This window comes from Mytilus galloprovincialis, chromosome 4, assembly GCF_965363235.1.
Source record: "Mytilus galloprovincialis chromosome 4, xbMytGall1.hap1.1, whole genome shotgun sequence".
NCBI lineage: Eukaryota > Metazoa > Mollusca > Bivalvia > Mytilida > Mytilidae > Mytilus > Mytilus galloprovincialis.
Genome location: NC_134841.1, coordinates 26,174,614 through 26,192,283, shown reverse-complemented (window position 1 = coordinate 26,192,283; position 17,670 = coordinate 26,174,614). Strand labels below are relative to the sequence as shown.

General features: G+C 30.1%; 1 protein-coding gene across 6 annotated transcripts in view; it reads right to left on the bottom strand.

Annotated features, from left to right (window-relative positions):
- Window positions 1-17,670, bottom strand: part of LOC143071709 (uncharacterized) — a 43,157-nt gene that overhangs the window by 10,116 nt on the left and 15,371 nt on the right. For 4 of the 6 annotated variants that reach the window (XM_076246204.1, XM_076246207.1, XM_076246206.1 and 1 more), the window contains exons 7-19: window positions 16,997-17,103; window positions 14,270-14,364; window positions 13,551-13,655; window positions 13,136-13,209; window positions 12,624-12,701; window positions 12,233-12,292; window positions 11,817-11,834; window positions 10,356-10,463; window positions 8,922-8,954; window positions 8,216-8,314; window positions 6,993-7,065; window positions 5,859-5,974; window positions 1,814-1,930 (exon numbers count right to left, since the gene is read on the bottom strand). In XM_076246204.1, the coding sequence (XP_076102319.1) occupies window positions 1,814-1,930; window positions 5,859-5,974; window positions 6,993-7,065; window positions 8,216-8,314; window positions 8,922-8,954; window positions 10,356-10,463; window positions 11,817-11,834; window positions 12,233-12,292; window positions 12,624-12,701; window positions 13,136-13,209; window positions 13,551-13,655; window positions 14,270-14,364; window positions 16,997-17,103 (1,083 nt within the window). Of the gene's footprint in view, window positions 1-1,813; window positions 1,931-5,858; window positions 5,975-6,992; window positions 7,066-8,215; window positions 8,315-8,921; window positions 8,955-10,355; window positions 10,464-11,816; window positions 11,835-12,232; window positions 12,293-12,623; window positions 12,702-13,135; window positions 13,210-13,550; window positions 13,656-14,269; window positions 14,365-14,663; window positions 14,671-16,996; window positions 17,104-17,670 lie in introns of those variants that run through there. The other 2 variants (XM_076246209.1, XM_076246208.1) reach the window with 2 other exon arrangements.

Here is a 17,670-nt window from a genome sequence, read left to right as displayed (position 1 = left end):
AAAATATTTGATAAACAAGAATATGTCCATAGTACACGGATGCCCCACTCCCACTATCATTTTCTATGTTCAGTGGACCGTGAAATTGGGGTCAAAACTATAATTTGGCATTAAAATTAGAAAGATCATATCATGGGGAACATGTGTATTAAGTTTCAAGTTGATTGGACTTCAGCTTCATCAAAAACTACCTCGACCAAAAACTTTAAACGGACGGACAAACGGAGGCACAGACCAGAAAACATAATGCCCCTCTACTATCGTAGGTGGGGCATAAAAACTTAGTGCCAATTTTACATGACAGTGACAATAGAAACCAAAGGACATAGGTTTAAACACCAATAGGGTGGCCTTCAACAATGACCAAAATTCATACAGTATAGCAAGATATAAATGACAAAATATAAAACATATTGAAAGAGAAATCCAATGTGTTTGTTTTTAAAGCATCTATACTATTAAACAAGAAGATCTCATTTTGTGTGTCGCTTCTCTTCATTCCACGATAAATTAATCATCATGCCTCTGTGTTCTATATGCAACATGCATAGTCACATTTGTCATCCATTCTTATGATTATTCAGATTGTGTTATTTTTGGAGAAAAACGAAAAAAAGGAGTCCAAATATTGATTCCGTCATCAGACTGACTTTCAGTCATAGATAAACTTTCGGTTTGAAACACGCACAAGTACAACCAATCGTATGATAGATAACCAAAATGAAAAAATAAATAAGCCAATCAAAGCGTTCTCCATATCATGGTGCTTAGATCGCCAGAACCACAACTATTATACCTCCATTGAGAGGACAATTATTTTTCGCGTTTATCTACATGTAAACTACGATTATTATACTTTAATATATAGAGACTCTATGTATTCTGTCTGCAGTTTTCTTTGAAATATATTACTATTTCAGGGGTCATACCAGTTGAATATATATTAAAATAAGTAAAACGCACAGACTAGAAAACATAATGCCCATATAAAATGGGTAATAAAAATTTATTGTTGGAAGGCAGGACCTTTTTGGGACGTCGGGTCGTGTGTTTTTAAGCCCGGGATTTGGGGATTGTTCCTTACGGGATCCGGGAATATATTTTTCGATTTTGGGATATGAATTTCTTTAAATTCTGCATCTCGGGATTTCATGTTTTTAAGCCCGGGATTTCGGGATCAGGACCCTCCGACTACCCTCAAATTGGCCTCAGTCGGGATAGTCATTTATACAAGATTCATATCCTACCATTGGCATGTTAATAAGGCTCTCAAATGAAAAAGCACATATGGACTGTCCTAGAAGCATACTTTATTAGACTAATAATGGTCTATTATATATAAGCAGTTACATTTATTTCATGTTTGAAGCGGTGCAAATTTTTAATTTAATTTGACTTTTACTGAAAGATGCATTGTAGCAAAGGAGAAGAATAATTGTGGTCTGAGGCACGAAAAACACGAAAATAATTGAATTTAACAGAAAGGAAACTGGTCTATATATAAGCAGTTACATTTATTTCATGTTTGAAGCGGTGCAAATTTTTAATTCAATTTGACTTTTACCAAAAGATGCATTGTAGCAAAGGAGAGGAATAATTGTGGTCTGAGGCACGAAACACAAAAATAATTGAATTTAACAGAAAGGAAACAAATATCGGACTTTGGAAAAAGGGAGAGGGCTTTTGATACCTTTTATGAAATTCTCCATACATAATATCTTTTACAAAAAATCACCCTACAGTTGTTCACAAGCTGTATATGCCTGCAATTTCGCGGGTGTGTTCTAGTAAGAATTCATTAAGCAACACTAACTACTTGTTCCTGAAGATCATCTCTGTGTTTCTGTAGCTGGGATAACTGCTGACTCATCACTTCCATTTTCTGTACCATTTCCTGGTCGCCAGTAGTTGTGTCTTTGCCATCGTTATCCTAAATAAAACAATAAAATAATGAGCAAACAGAAATATTATTTACCCGTGTTTCTGTATGATGTCGAAAACATATGTAAAATGGTGGGGGGAAAAAATACTTCTTTTTATGTGACCAGTCTTCTTAAGTAAATAATATTAAACATTTGTTCATCCTAAAATGAAAATGGTTTGAAGAAAATATTCTTTATTATGGAAAACCATTGTATCTTCTTTTAAGTTGAAAAGTAAAAGCTTGTCACTGAAACTATTTACTGTTGAAAACTATTCTTAAGTCTTTAGATGGACATCGTCTTCAAATAAAGATGCTTAAAGACAGACTATCTCAATGGCAATTATACTTATTGTATGGAACATTACAAATCAGTCGTGTTTCTATTTATAATTCTATCGACCAGTTAAAAATGGACTGATAAACTTTCTTAACTGAATTCATGCTTACATTCAATGAAACAGACATGCTTATTGATTCAAGTTTTTTCTATATTCAACTGTCATTCAAAATCAAAATAGCAAACATCACACAAGTAATTTTAAAGAACTAGAACATTATATAGTAAGTATATGATTCACAAACAAGGCAATATGGGCACATCTATTATGTTTAGGCATGTATATTTCATAAACAACAGTATATATCATTTTGGGCACATCTATTATGTTTAGGCATGTATATTTCATAAACAACAGTATATATTATTTTGTGAAGTCCAAGTCATATATATATACACAAGAAAATTAGTCATAGTTTTTGTTTATGACAATCTGAAAATAAGACAAGAATTACGATAGAAAGTAATGACTGGTTTTGTTTCAAGCCATAATACAAAGACAATAAGGTAAATTGAAATAACTACTTGAAAAACCTCCAGGAAATGTTAACATGAAAATATTTCTACAATGTTTATATTTACAGTTGCCATGCACACAATTACAACAATTGGCTATTGATCATATGACAATCAGTCATGTGGAACCTTATTCCCAGTGCCACTGAAATACTACATGTACTCACCTACAATTTAAACCATTAAAGCAAAATAAACTCAATAAAGACAAAAATGGCTAAATTCCCACAGACGAAAAAATGCAAATTAACAGAAATACTAAAATTTAAAACTTTTTTTTCATTTTTTTTTTAATGTTTTACTGCATTTAAAAACTACAAAACCCAAATAATAATTTATTTTCACACTAACCTTACTATTCAAGAAATGTGTTTCTAATCAAACCATGGAATGAGTGAAAATTTTATTGTTACATGCAATGTCAGACAAATTGCAACTAGATGTAAACATGCAAAATGCAAAAAGTATGAAGATGTACTAAAAACCTTTCACATGATGGCTGTAAAAAGATTAATCAATTCATGTTAGTACCCTTTCATTTTAAATTTCTGTAAAATACATATTATATTCCACACCAGATGCTCCACAGGGCGCAGCTTTATACGACTGCAGAGGTTGAACCCTGAACAGTTGGGGCAAGTATGGACACAACATTCAAGCTGGATTCAGCTCGAAATTTGGATTGTGATTAAATAGTTGACACAGAATGAATGTGGTCTAATGAACTTAAATTTTTTTTTTTTTGCCTTTGAGCAATTCACTATGCTGTTGAATATTAATCCTTTCAAAAAAATTTTTTTTCTCACATCCCCCTTTCCCTTATTCCAAAACTGATCTCAATTCAAATTTCTAATGGAGTTTGCAACAATAACTACTCATTTAAATACATCATAAAATATTAAAATGTAAAAAAAGTGCTTGTAATCACTAAATGGTAAATATTGTTTTAATTTATTACTTGGTAGTAAAAGTTAATATACATCGTATATTATATAAAACAATGATTTAAGTTGATTCAATTACTATTCTGGACAAAGAAAGATAACTCCAATTTTCAAAGAATATTTCATAGAAATTGTGCAATTGAAAATTTCTTGCTTTTGCGCAATATTGTGCAATTAGATATTTCTTGCTATTGTGCAATACTGTGCAATTGAAGATTTCTTGCTATTGCACAATACTGTGCAATTGAAAATTTCATGCTATTGCACAATACTGTGCAATTGAAGATTTCTTGCTATTGCGCTACACTGTGCAATTGAAAATTTCTTGCTATTGCACAATACTTAATATAATAATGTTGGACCCCGATTTGGACCAACATGAAAACTGGGCCCATAATCAAAAACCTAAGTACATGTTTAGATTCAGCATATCAAAGAACCTCAAGAATTCATTTTTTTTTTAAATCAAGCTAAGTTTAATTTTGGACCCTTTGGACCTTAATGTAGACCAATTTGAAAACAGGACCAAAAATTAAGAATCTGAATACACGGTTAGATTTGGCATATCAAAGAACCCCAATAATTCATTTTTTGATAAAATCAAACAAAGTTTAATTTTGGCCCCTTTTGGCCCCTAATTCGTTGGGACCAATACTTCCAAAATCAATCCAAACCTTCCTTTTGTGGTCATAAACCCTGTGTTAAAATTTCATAGATTTCTATAAACTAATACTAAAGTTATTGTGCAAAAACCAAGAAAAATGCTTATTTGGGCCTTTTTTGGCCCCTAATTCCTAAACTGTTGGGACCAAAACACCCAACCTTCCTTTTATGGTCATAAACCTTGTGTTTAAATTTCATAGATTTCAATTTACTTTCTACTAAAGTTAAGAGTGCGAAAACCAAATGTCTTCGGACAATGACGACGCCAACGTGATACCAATATACGACCAAAAAATTTTCGCGGTCGTATAATAAATTTGATGCAAACTGGTAATTAATTTAAAAATAAAAAGGTGATTCAAACAAAAATTTGAGTAAAGTTGCAATCAACTTGACAGTTTGAGTATGCAGGTGATTTATTATGAAACTAGGATTTTTCAGTTTATAAGATGGTCATATTAAACTTATGTTAATGATGTCTTAATGATATGTGAAATGAAATAAAACAATGTAGACATAGTGTAATATGTAAAGTTAGAAAAAAGAAGATCTTAAAATCAATCAAAAACATTGAAAGACACAAAACTTTAGCAAATAAAGCTTAAAATATTGATATCCAACAGAAAACATTAAAATTTAGGCGTTGTAGTTAAGTTATGTACATGACAATAATCATACTTTTCCTCATATTATAATTACTATTCTTTTTATTTAGTTATTTCAAGTGTTAACTCAATTGCCACAGATAAAAAATTTCCTATTGACTAGAATAACAATTTAATATACCTTTTGTGTCATTTATCTACTTGAAAAGATTTATTGCACATTTCAAGTGTTTTAAAATAGTAGATAAATTCTGTAGAAGTCTGAACTTCAAAAATATTCAAATAAAAATGAAATAAGATGAATACAAAATAAAAGAGTAGACAACTTTATATGTTTTGATGGTGCAGAAGTTGAAATTTCAAAGGGCAAACTCTCAGAATGAGGTCCTGACAGTCCTAAACAAAATAAAATCCCTCAAATGCTTATCATTTCTAGTTCAAACAAATCTATTTCCAACACTTGAATGACAACAGGAACCTAAAATTCAGGTCACTAAAATATGACATATGTTGGAAAGACATTTACTTCCCAAAATCAACAAACAACCAAAGATTGATGTGTAATAAAAAACAGAAATGATCCTGAAAAACTGACAAATATTAGATTAAAATAAGGTCAAGGCCAGATAAAAATTACTGATTGAAAAGGTTACACTATGAAATACCTCCATTCAAATTTGTTCATTCTAAGTAAAAGTGAAAAAATACAAAATTAAGGACAATTGCAAATTGTAAATATCACTAGTAAAAAAGACTCCCATGAAACAAAGTACTGGTCATTATATTTCATTTTCGTGTTTTGACTGTAAATAATATACAGAAAAGGAGCTGTTTTGATCTTGTATAATCTGAAATGTATAATCCCCTACCTCGGTAACCTTCTGTTTAAGTTGTTCATTCTCTGACTGGTAGGTCAATATTTGACTTCTCAGTAAGGCTATCAGCTGTTTGTCCTCAGTGTCACTATCTTTACTGGATTTTTTACCTGAAACAATGATTCAAAAAATTATAAACTATTGCATGCAATTCTGAAATCAATAATACAATTGGTTCAAGGTAAATAGCTGTTTTGTTTTTAATACATGTATTATATATAAAATAGTAAGGGTTCCGCACAACCCAGTGTTTCGCCTACTCTTGCTGTTAATCACAGACTCAACAAAAACTGAGGAAAAAATCAATAAAAATATTCCTCTCAATACTTTTTGATTATGAAAAGCTTCTGTTCAAGTTTGGTAAAAATCCAGGATAGTTTATGAATCTAATAAGTGTTTTAAAAACTTTAACTGCAAACTGAATGTATTGTTTCCTTGCATTAAAACTAAGTCAATTTTTAGGTAAAATACGGAAAAATGGATTTAAAAAAAAAAAAATACTTCTGAATACAATCTTATGATCATAAAAAAGCTTCTGTCCAAGTTTGGTACAAATCCAGGATATTTTAAAAAAGGTATTAAAATTTTAAAAACTTTAACCACATAGTGAATGTAATGTTTCCTGGCAGAAAAACTAAGTACATTTATTGGCAGAAAAACTAAGTACATTTATAAGTAAAATATGGAAAAAAATGGAATTTTATTTTAACAAAATTTACTTCTGGATAATATGTTATGATTATAAACAAGCTTCTGTCCAAGTGTGGTAGAAATCCAGGATAGTTTAAGAAAGTTATTAAAATTTCAAAAACTTTAACCACAGAGTAAATATTTGTGGATGTTGGCAACGATAGAATGTAGGATAGCTATGTCTTGTGAAGGCACGACAAAAATCCAATCTTTATGAAGTTGTAACTGTGAGTTATGCATATGTTCACAGTCCTAGTATTTTGCATTCTATAACTTTTGTCTGGGTGCGGGATTTTCTCGCTGTATTGAAAACCCATTGTTGGCCTTCAGCTGTTTTCTGCTCTTTGGTCAAGCTCTTTGGTCAAGTTGTTATCTCTTTGTCAAATCCCCCATTTCCATTCTCAATTTTATTGTTAAGTGTAGAAAATTCCCACTTACCTCTCTTCAATGAACCAAACAGATCTTCTTCACTGTCATTCCAATGGTCTGTCTCAATACCATCATCTGTACTCTGTAACACAGCAGTAAATCATTAATCTGATGAACCAGATAGATTTGAAAGTCATTAAATTTCAACTGAGTGTAAAAACTTTTTGTAATTACTACACACTAAAATTTTTACAAATATCAGAATCTACAAAATGAGCTGTTATCTATTGGTGAGAAATTACAACTCAGTATTGCTGACTTTAAGTTAATACATGAATCAATCATACATTTTCAAGAGCATTCAGCAAGTAGGAAGATTAAACTTGATACATATCAACACAGTATGTCAAGACTAGAAGAAGCTTCGTCCAATGTACATAGAAGCAAGGACAAAATTGCAGATAGCTATGCGATATAAATGTGCAACAGATTTAGGCTCTGACAAATAGAAAATGGATAACCATAATGCCCATCCCCTTTAGAGCATGAGTCTAATAAGGTTTTGAACCTGAAGGTTCAAAATTTACATATACAAAATATGTGCAATATTTAAGGATATCATCCAATAGTGGATAATAAAATCCAAAGCACCCTTCAAACCATGAATATCATTAAAGTCATATGAAACCTCAAATTAAAAAAAAAATGCATATGTTTTTATAACTAAATGGATAGTTTTCATTATAAAACTTGTGCACATATACTTTTTTAGAAGAAAATTTTTAATTCTTTAATTGTCCACATTTAGAAGAAGTTTACTTTTTTTTTAATTGCTTGCTTTCATGAAAGAATTCGCCCACATATTTTTCCATATACAAAGTGAACTTAATGTGACCCTTCTTGTAAAAGTCCGGTGATCGCAATACACATGAATCTTTCATGAAAATAAACTTTTATCTGATTGTACATGTTATACAGGTGCTTAAGATCCATTCTTCTTTGTTGATTGTTTACTAAAAGGAGACAATTAGTAAACTTTGGCTTCACACATGACAAGTTATGAGCAGCCATATTTTCTCATTACAGACAGAGAGAAAAAAGAATTGACAATAATACGATATGTTTGTGTAAAAAATGATAAATTTGTGCACAGAAGACTAAGTTTATCATAAACATGTATTGGTTCAAGAATTAGATAAACATTATTTTTCACCAGTCACTCGTTGCATATGACTTTAATCTAAAATTACAATCAACACAATATGATTGAGACGAATGTATCATCTACTAACCTCTGTCAGAGTATTACTTATAGATAATGAGTGAGAGTTTTGTTGAAGAGTTTCAACTTTCTTCATCTCTGTATCTAGACTTTCTGTTAGTTCTTTCATCTGAAAACAAAAGACCAATCATATTAACTGAATATTTTTTTTAATAACATGAATATATCTTTTTTACGTGTATCACTAGTATGAAAGCATATATCACTTAGCATTGTCATCCAAATTGAATGCTGTTTAATTCAACTGAGATTTTTGCAGATTTATAGTGCTCATGAATAACTACTCCAGCTGTCATCTTCTTTTCAAATTGTAAAAGTCACCACTTCTATGAGTTTTGTTTGAATCAAGCGTTTGACTTCTTGATTGAGCAGCTTTTAGTTTCTCCAAAATTTTATTCTTCAACATTTTACAACCCTCCCAACATGTTATAAATGTGGTGCATCAACAACTCTTTTCTAGATTGACATTCCGTAGGAATGATCAAAACCAAAAATTTGAAAGTAAATATTTGAAAATTTTTATTACAGAAAGTCTCTCCAACTAAAGCAACCAACAATTACTAACTGGCGTTATATAACTAAATGTACTGAAAATGATCATAAATGCAATCAATCAATTGACATTAATTCTGACAATGAAAACCAAATGATAGCAAATAAAGAAATACTTCAAGAATGGCTCTATTGTAGTTTAATGATTAATGGTTTCTACTAACCTTCAGTTCATGTTCTTGAGTTTCTTTAGCTTTCTGTAAGGAAATAAAAATTACTGCCTATTACAAGTTGGGCAAAATGTATGTAATTATTTTAACAAATTTGGTAATACAATATATTTTAAATCATGTTATGAAATATTAGCAGATTGTAAACATACAGTCAAGAGCATTCCAATGTGTTAACCATAAGATATTTTGCTTAAAGTACTAAAGTTAATAAAAGAGAAACAAATCCCGTCATATTAACAATACCAAATGTTACAAGGTTACTTGTTCATATTCAATAATCTGTTTAAAATCAAAATACCATTTTATATTGCCAAATTCAACTAATACAAATAATGATTTAAATTCTGCAAACCACTGCCAAGTTATGAAAATCTTGTATAAGAAATAAATATTACTAGAACACACCCGCGAAATCGCGGGGAAATAGAGCGTATGTAAACTGTAAAAAAAAATATACTGACTGGAGAATTTCAGGAGAGGTATCAAAATTCAAAGGTACTTAGGAACTGGGCATATTTTTTTGCCCTCCTCCTATTTTCCAAATACAGATTTTTATACTTTCTGTTTTTTCTGTACTCTATGAACATGCATATATACTTTAATTACTCAATACAGAGAATTTCAGGAGAGGTATCAAAAGTCAAAGGTACTTATATGTATATATATATATATATATATATATACATCAGTGAACGCCATGAATAGTAAAGAGTCCCCCCCCCCCCCCCCCCAAAGATAACCATTGGAATTTATAGTAAATTATAACAAATACAGTAATTCATAGTAAATGTATGTAAGTATATAGAAATATATCTGCAGTGACCGCCGTTAATAGTAAACCATAGACGGATCCCAGGCGGGGCTGGAGGGGGGGGGGCCTGCCCCCCATTTCGTTGAAAAAAAATTGTTGATTATATGGGCAAGCATGAGAGTAACGCCCCCTCCCTTATGAAAAGTTCTGGATCCGCCACTGTAAACTAATTGATAGTAAATAGCAAATATTATTCATTTTCGTTTTCCTCCCAAAATAACCCCAACTGAAACACGTTAAGCAAGGATGATACATGCTAGAACTCAAAATGATAACAGAAAGCAAATTCATATACTTTATTTCATAGTCTTTGTATGTTCGAAGTACAGAAAACACAAACCGGAAGTCTAATCTGACTTAAAGTTTTGTCCAATGACGGGGAAATATCCGGATGCATTCTTTTTCGTTTTTTATCCCAAAATAACCCAAACTTAATGATCATAAGAATGGACGACAAATGCGACTTTACATGTTACCTATAGGACACAGAGGCATGATGATTAATTTATTGTGAAAGGAGGAGAAGCGACACCAAAAATGAGGTCTTCTCGTTTAATAGTATAGATAAGAACATAAATATATATTGCTTACAAATAAATCAGTATTTGTCTTACCTCTTTCAGTTGATGTTGTAAAGAGGTAATGTTGTCTTGGTTTTTGATATTTTGGATTCTAAGTTTATGTAATTCCTCATTCAGCTGATCATTCTCCTCCTCTAATTCCTAAACAAATTGTAATATATAAGTTAAATCATAAAAGGTAGAGTAAAAAACATATACAGTGAAACCTGACTAAACCAAATCCTGTATAAACCCAAAACCTGTATAAACAAACATGTTCGTAAGCACCGTCATATCAAATTATGTGCTTTGTGAACCTGATAAAACCAAACATCGGTCAAAACCGAACATAATCTTAAGTCCCGAAGAGGCTTGGTTTAAACAAGTTTCACTGTACTCATCGCAGAACTACAATGAACAAATTAAGCTTTAAAATACTCTTTGATTAAGCCATACATGTTTTCTTCAATGCAGAGTTTGGGAATGTTTTCTGCTGAAAAAATAAAAATTAAGTCTATTTCAATAGGTAATTGAAAATACATTCAATTGAGAGAAAATAAAGAATGGTCTGTGTGCTTGTTTTTGATATATAAGCATTGAAGAATAAGATTCTTTTACTGAAAAATTACAAACTCAGGATTTTGTAACTTAAGATCTTTGGAAAGTATCTAGATGTATTGTAAAAAAAAAAATTATAATCTCAAGATGTTTTATGTGTTAAGTTTTTGCTTCATAAGTTTTATAGCATTTTAAAATTTGCATAACTTAATTCATTTGTTCATTCTTTTTTGAATGTTTTTTTTTTTTAAGTTTCACGAAATAAAATAAAATCTACAATTAATAAAAAAAGATCTTTGAAGAGTAGTATTATAACATATCAATAGTTTACTTAAAAAATACACAAGGTAAAAACAAGCTATTCAAAAATAGATCCAACAGAATGCACACCTCATAAACAGAGATAGATTAAAGAGCATGCAATGATGAACTTAGAATTATCATAAAACACAAATGATATTCTGTATAAATATTAAATGTATGTCAATTTGTTACAAATTTATAAAAAAGATTAAAAGAAATATTGTTAGATCATGCTTATAAGTTGAATTAAACTGACCAATGCCCATTTTATTACACCTATATATATGTTACAATGGGGGGGTTCTATTCTCATATAAAAAATAAATTCAGTTTTGGCAAAATATATAAGCTTCAAAATATTTCTGTTGAGTATAGAACTTCTTGCATTCTATCTGCAGGGCTATATATTTAGCATCAGCAAGTAACTTTCACATGTTGTCTCTTTACCTTAATTTCCCCCTCTAAATATATCAATCACAATCCATATGGATCTTATCATGTAATTATTAGTTTCAAATTTAACTCCCCAGCCAATGAAATGATTGATAACTAAAATCATGAGGTGTAAATTAGAAAGTGCTAAAATTAAATCAAAGGGAGACAACTGAGTGCAACATGTGATGACTTTTTATAAATATAGCCACTCCCTCTTACCTTCGGAGGTATACCAGCCTTTAGAAAACAATTAGTAATCATTTTGTGCAATTTTGCATGAATTGTTAAACAGATAATAATCATTCTAATCTATCTTGTAGATATGTAACTGCTTCTAATTTTAATTTGTTAGATGTAACATTTCATGAAAATTTTGTCTACAAATTTCTGTTTTTCAATAATCTTTTTAAAATCTGTAAATTATAATCATTAAGTTCTCTTAATTGTAATTTTTTATTTCTATGATATACAATTTTTGCAACATTAGGTCAAGTAAAGGATATCAGCAAAGAGTTTTCAATAAAGCCTTCATTTTGAATTTAACAAACCTCATGACAAGGGGTATGCTTAACCAAATAAACATCATTTGACTAAACTTTTATAAAGCGGTTTATATTTGTGTACACATGTATTACCTTATAGGCTTGAAGTGCTCTCTGATCTACAGCTGGCTGGGTTGAGGTTTTCTGTGCTGCCTGAAGATAAAAGAGAATAATATCTAAATTGAAAAGGGAGATAAGAATTATAGTTGTGTGATATTGAAAGTGTCTTACCATTAATATTCCTATAAGATGATGGTTTTTTCCATGTTACATAACATTATAAGATAAGGGGTTTGATAATACATTTGCAACCATGACTTCTATCAATATCATTAAAGATGGATAATATAGAACTATTGTTTTTATTGTATTTAAAATAACATTAAATTAATTTTCTTCTAAGAATATAAGAAATTGAAATGTAATGACCAAATTTCTCAAGAGTACCAACTGAAGAAGATATTTGACTAAACAAACTGTATACCTGTTGAAGAGTTCCTTCTTTCCTCTGAGGTCCAGGTGATGGAGATGTATCAGCAACAAAATTATCCACTCTGTCAACCTACAATATTATGAGATATCTTCAAATATAAATTTTGGAATGCTAATCAAGATTTTCAACTCTGCTTTGTATATTTATTCATTAAGTGTGCTAAAAAATGAAGTTTCAAAATACTCAATATGTACATACTGTGATATTTAATCCAAAAATGCTGTTTCTATTAAACACATTCAATAAAACATTGATTAGATTTGAAAACAATAATTTAACACACAGGAAAAATATTTCAAGAGCCCATCTCATATTCTAATTTTCTTAGGGTATTGTACAAGGGCAAATAACACATCTCCCTTTGGGTTCAAATTATTTTAGAAACCAGTTAAAATTAAATGGTGATAACAAGTATATTATGAAGATTATGTTTTGTTCAAATTTAAAAAATACCAGCACTTTGTTTACAGACCAAAGAAGAGAGAAATGTAATAATATATTACCTGATCAGCCTCTGGCATCTCTGAAGTATCTGCTCCTCCTTCAGCACCCTTTGTGTCTTTTGGTTTTCTGTCCACTAAAACCCAAAAATATTTATCAAATCATTTAAAGTTTCACATTACAAGGAGTAGCAAAATTATACTGTTATAAGTTATAGTTTTATGATTCTTGAGTGGGTCTTTGATGAAAGTCATTCACAGGCTGAATTTTTTTAAATAATTTATTTTTACAGTTACTGCTGTCGTATTCTGAGAATTTATCTACTTATACCAGTAAACCAGTTATACAATTCACAATTTTAAATTGTTTTTTTAATGTCAGAAGTAAAAAAAATCTTTTTTTCCCCCATTTCTTTAAAATACTACAAAATATTCATTTGAATAACAAATATAATCTATGAGATTTCTAGAAACGTACATGTAGTACCAGGAACGTCCCACGTTGCTATGGTAGGTGCTTTGATAAAAACTTCTTGTATGTCTTTATGGTTCTCTTCCATAGCATGTTGTAATGCTGTGAAACCTGGAGAAAAATAACACCATTATAGTTAGTTCTTAGATAATGTGAGGGAATTTTATCAGAAAGGACAATACAGTTTGAATGTATAACAGAATACACAACATTTAATGCAGTTCTTAGAAGTGAGTTTTGTATGTTTCTTAACTAAATTTATTCGCAATAATTTGTTTTTACCATGCTTATTACCTGTCAGAATGAAATTAATATTTCTAGTGACTTATGGAGATCATGCTTCCTGCTTCTTAGCAAACTATGAAGAAGTATGTCAATGCAGACATATATAGTTAATTGTTGTTAAAAACAACTTGAGAGATGTTTGTCTTTGTTTGTTTGCTCTTGGACATGCATTTTTTATTCAATCTACCATATTTTTCACATTTAGTGTATCTCAGTGCCTTTTATGATGTGAATTTGTTTTTGTAATTGAAATTTACATAACATGATTGGATTCAGATATACTTGTCTCACCTATAACCTTCATAAACTCTCCATGCAGGTTTTATGTTCTTATAATATAGTCAATTGAAGAGTTAAAAAATGTTTACAAAAATAATGGTGTGAACCTAAACTTATGATATATTCCAAACATTGTTATATAGTTATCTCCCTTGACTAACCTCTGACATCAGTGAGATCTCTATTAGCACCTTTTTTAAGTAGTAGTTCACAAACTTCCTTGCGCCCTCGATTTGCTGCACCCATTAATGGAGTCCTAAAATATGCATAATTCACTTTAGACTTGAATTTTTTATAAATTTCTCTTTTTAATGCTTAACGATATGATAAGATGCTACCAATGACTTTTGAATGAATATTTTAAAATAGGAATGTACTCCTATTTCCTCAGATATCAGTGGTACTACATACAAGGCCAGAAATATGGTGAAATATTACTACTGTTAAAACAGTATTAACTGTTCATGATTTGGCACTTATATTTAATCATTTTCTACATTTTTTTCTACCATTGCATTTGGTTACTTTGTATAAAATTTTACACACAGAGCCAACATTTGATTATTTAGTATACAGTTTTACAAACTTACATTTGATTATTTTCTGCACTATTTTACACACTTGCATTTGATTTTTTTTCTGCACTATTTTACAGACTTACATTTGATTATTTTCTGCACTATTTTACACACTTACATTCGATTATTATGTACACTATTTTACACACTTATATTTGATTATCTTCTACACAAATTAACACACTTACATTTGATTATTTTCTGCACTATTTTACACACTTATATTCGATTATTATGTACACTATTTTACACACTTACATTTGATTATATTCTACACAATTTTACACACCTACATTTGATTATTTTCTACACAATTTTACTCACTTACATTTGATCATTTTCTGCACTATTTTACACACTTACATTTGATCATTTTCTAAACTATTTTACACACTTACATTCGATTATTATGTACACTATTTTACATACTTACATTTGATTATATTCTACACAATTTTACACACCTACATTTGATTATTTTCTACACAATTTTACCCACTTACATTTGATCATTTTCTGCACTATTTTACACACTTACATTTGATCATTTTCTAAACTATTTTACACACTTACATTCGATTATTATGTACACTATTTTACACACTTACATTTGATTATTTTCTACACAATTTTACACACTTACGTTTGATTATTTTCTACACAATTTTACCCACTTACATTTGATTATTTTCTGCACTATTTTACACACTTACATTTGATTATTTTCTAAGGGTGCTATAAACAGTTTCGTACTAAAAACTAGGGGTATTTCCCCAGTGAGATTTACATACTGATGGAATTCCCTGCTATTTATATACCACTAAATGAAAAAGTTGATTGTTTTTTATGTTCAATGTGAAAAACATATATTGAAGTTCAATTAAAATGCCACTTTTGTCAAGATTTAAAAAAAAAAAAATGTTTTTGTGACTTCCTACTATATGGGAGGCAACTCCATAAACAGCTGATTTTCACCTGTTGCAAAAAGCACTTTGATTTGTCAGGTAAGATAGCTCCTTTCGGAGCAGGCGAACGTAGGCTGAAACTACATTTTCTTAAATCAGCCGGATAAGCCCTTCGAAATGCATATTATAAGAAATCTCAAATATATGCACAGGTTACTGATCCGTGTGTCCAAAGGTGGTCTGTTTTTAAGGTTTTTTAGGGGGAAAATGCCTAATTTCCAGCTGATAACTTGTACCAATTTGCATGTTTAAACAAGAGATGTTGGATTTTTTTTTATTTATTCAGAAAGTTCATAGAATTATCTTTCCATTGATGTATAGATATCTATATAACTATGAATATCTGACTTCTGCATGATGGGTCCACTATTACATGCCCTGTTACAGAATGACGTCACGTAAAAAACTGTTGATTGCACCCTTAAGGGATAAATACAAAATATTAGTGATGTTTTAGCATAGAAATGTGTTTGCGAATGGAGTAAAATAATTCTGAAAAATATTGTACGGCATGTATACATTAATTTAAAAGCATCAGTTTGGTATATTTAATGCAAATATTACAGATTTGTACATAGCAACCAGATATAAGAAAACCAGACTCTGTGCAAATATTGAAGTTTTTTAATTTTTTGCGACGTCATGATATTTTTATTCAATCTCTCATATATTTGGAACCAAAAGTTGCATATGAAAAGTGTAGATTTTTTCTACTTTGACCTTTACTCCTGATCAGTGTTACATAAAGTTTTATTCATTATAATATATATTTGGTACTTTTTATAGTCAAAAAGGTACACATGCCATTCCTAAGAAAAACACTATTTCAATATTTTCTCAACTCAGCTATAACTTAGTTCATATAGTACTAGGAACAAAATCTATTTAAAGTAACTTTATTCATGCCTATTTCATAGTTTTTATTCTATTTATTTAAAAGAAACCCTATTTTATGATTTATTTTCTTTGTAAAACTGATGAAAATGTGATACAGGAAATGTTTGGGATTTGCCAGTTAAACTGTTTGCCACTGGCCAATATGCCACTACCGCGCGACATAAAAAAAGAGCTGTAGTTTCACTATTTGTGGTCACAATCCTTAAAGTAAGACATCATTTTAATCGGTATAGTGTACAGATTCAGAAAAGCTGAGAATTTTTTATATATCGCATACAAGGTTTTGCTAAACTATTTTACACACTTACATTCGATTATTATGTACACTATTTTACACACTTACATTTGATTATTTTCTACACAATTTTACACACTTACGTTTGATTATTTTCTACACAATTTTACCCACTTACATTTGATTATTTTCTGCACTATTTTACACACTTACATTTGATTATTTTCTAAACTATTGATGTTGGCACCTTTGTCTAAGAGATCTTTACATATTTCTACTTGTCCTGATAAAGCAGCGAAAAATAGGGGAGTTCTTCCTGTCTGTAAATAAATAAAAATATAACAGTCAAAATTAAAGAAGTTCATCCAGTCAGTAAACAAATAATAAACATTGTAGTTAATTGATCCTCCCACTCCAACCAAAGGACATATTTTGTAAATTTCTCAAAAAATACTTGATTAAAAAAAATGAAGCATAGGTGGTCCAAGAACAGAGTTATCGTCCTTTGGTTTATGTTGTCTACGAATATAGTCCCTAGTGTGAACAGTGTATAACTTGCATTTATTATTTGATACACTTTCCCAATTTATTTCTTGATATTTAATGCATGAAATATTAAGTAAGGGAATGTTATTACATGTTTACAAAAAATTTGGCTGCTGAACCTTTACGATAAGTAGTGATTTGGTCCAGTTCAAAGAGGTCAAATTTTATTATGTCTGAAGCTGTCAAACTGAATTTTAGACCCCTTAACACAGAATTGTCAATATTTTGAGTTAGAGCTGGTAGAAGTTTCTATAAATTTGATATTATTTGTCCCACTAGTAGTACACTACACTGTAAAAATCTTTATGAGATAGAGCAGGTGCGATTTTTTAAATTTGAAT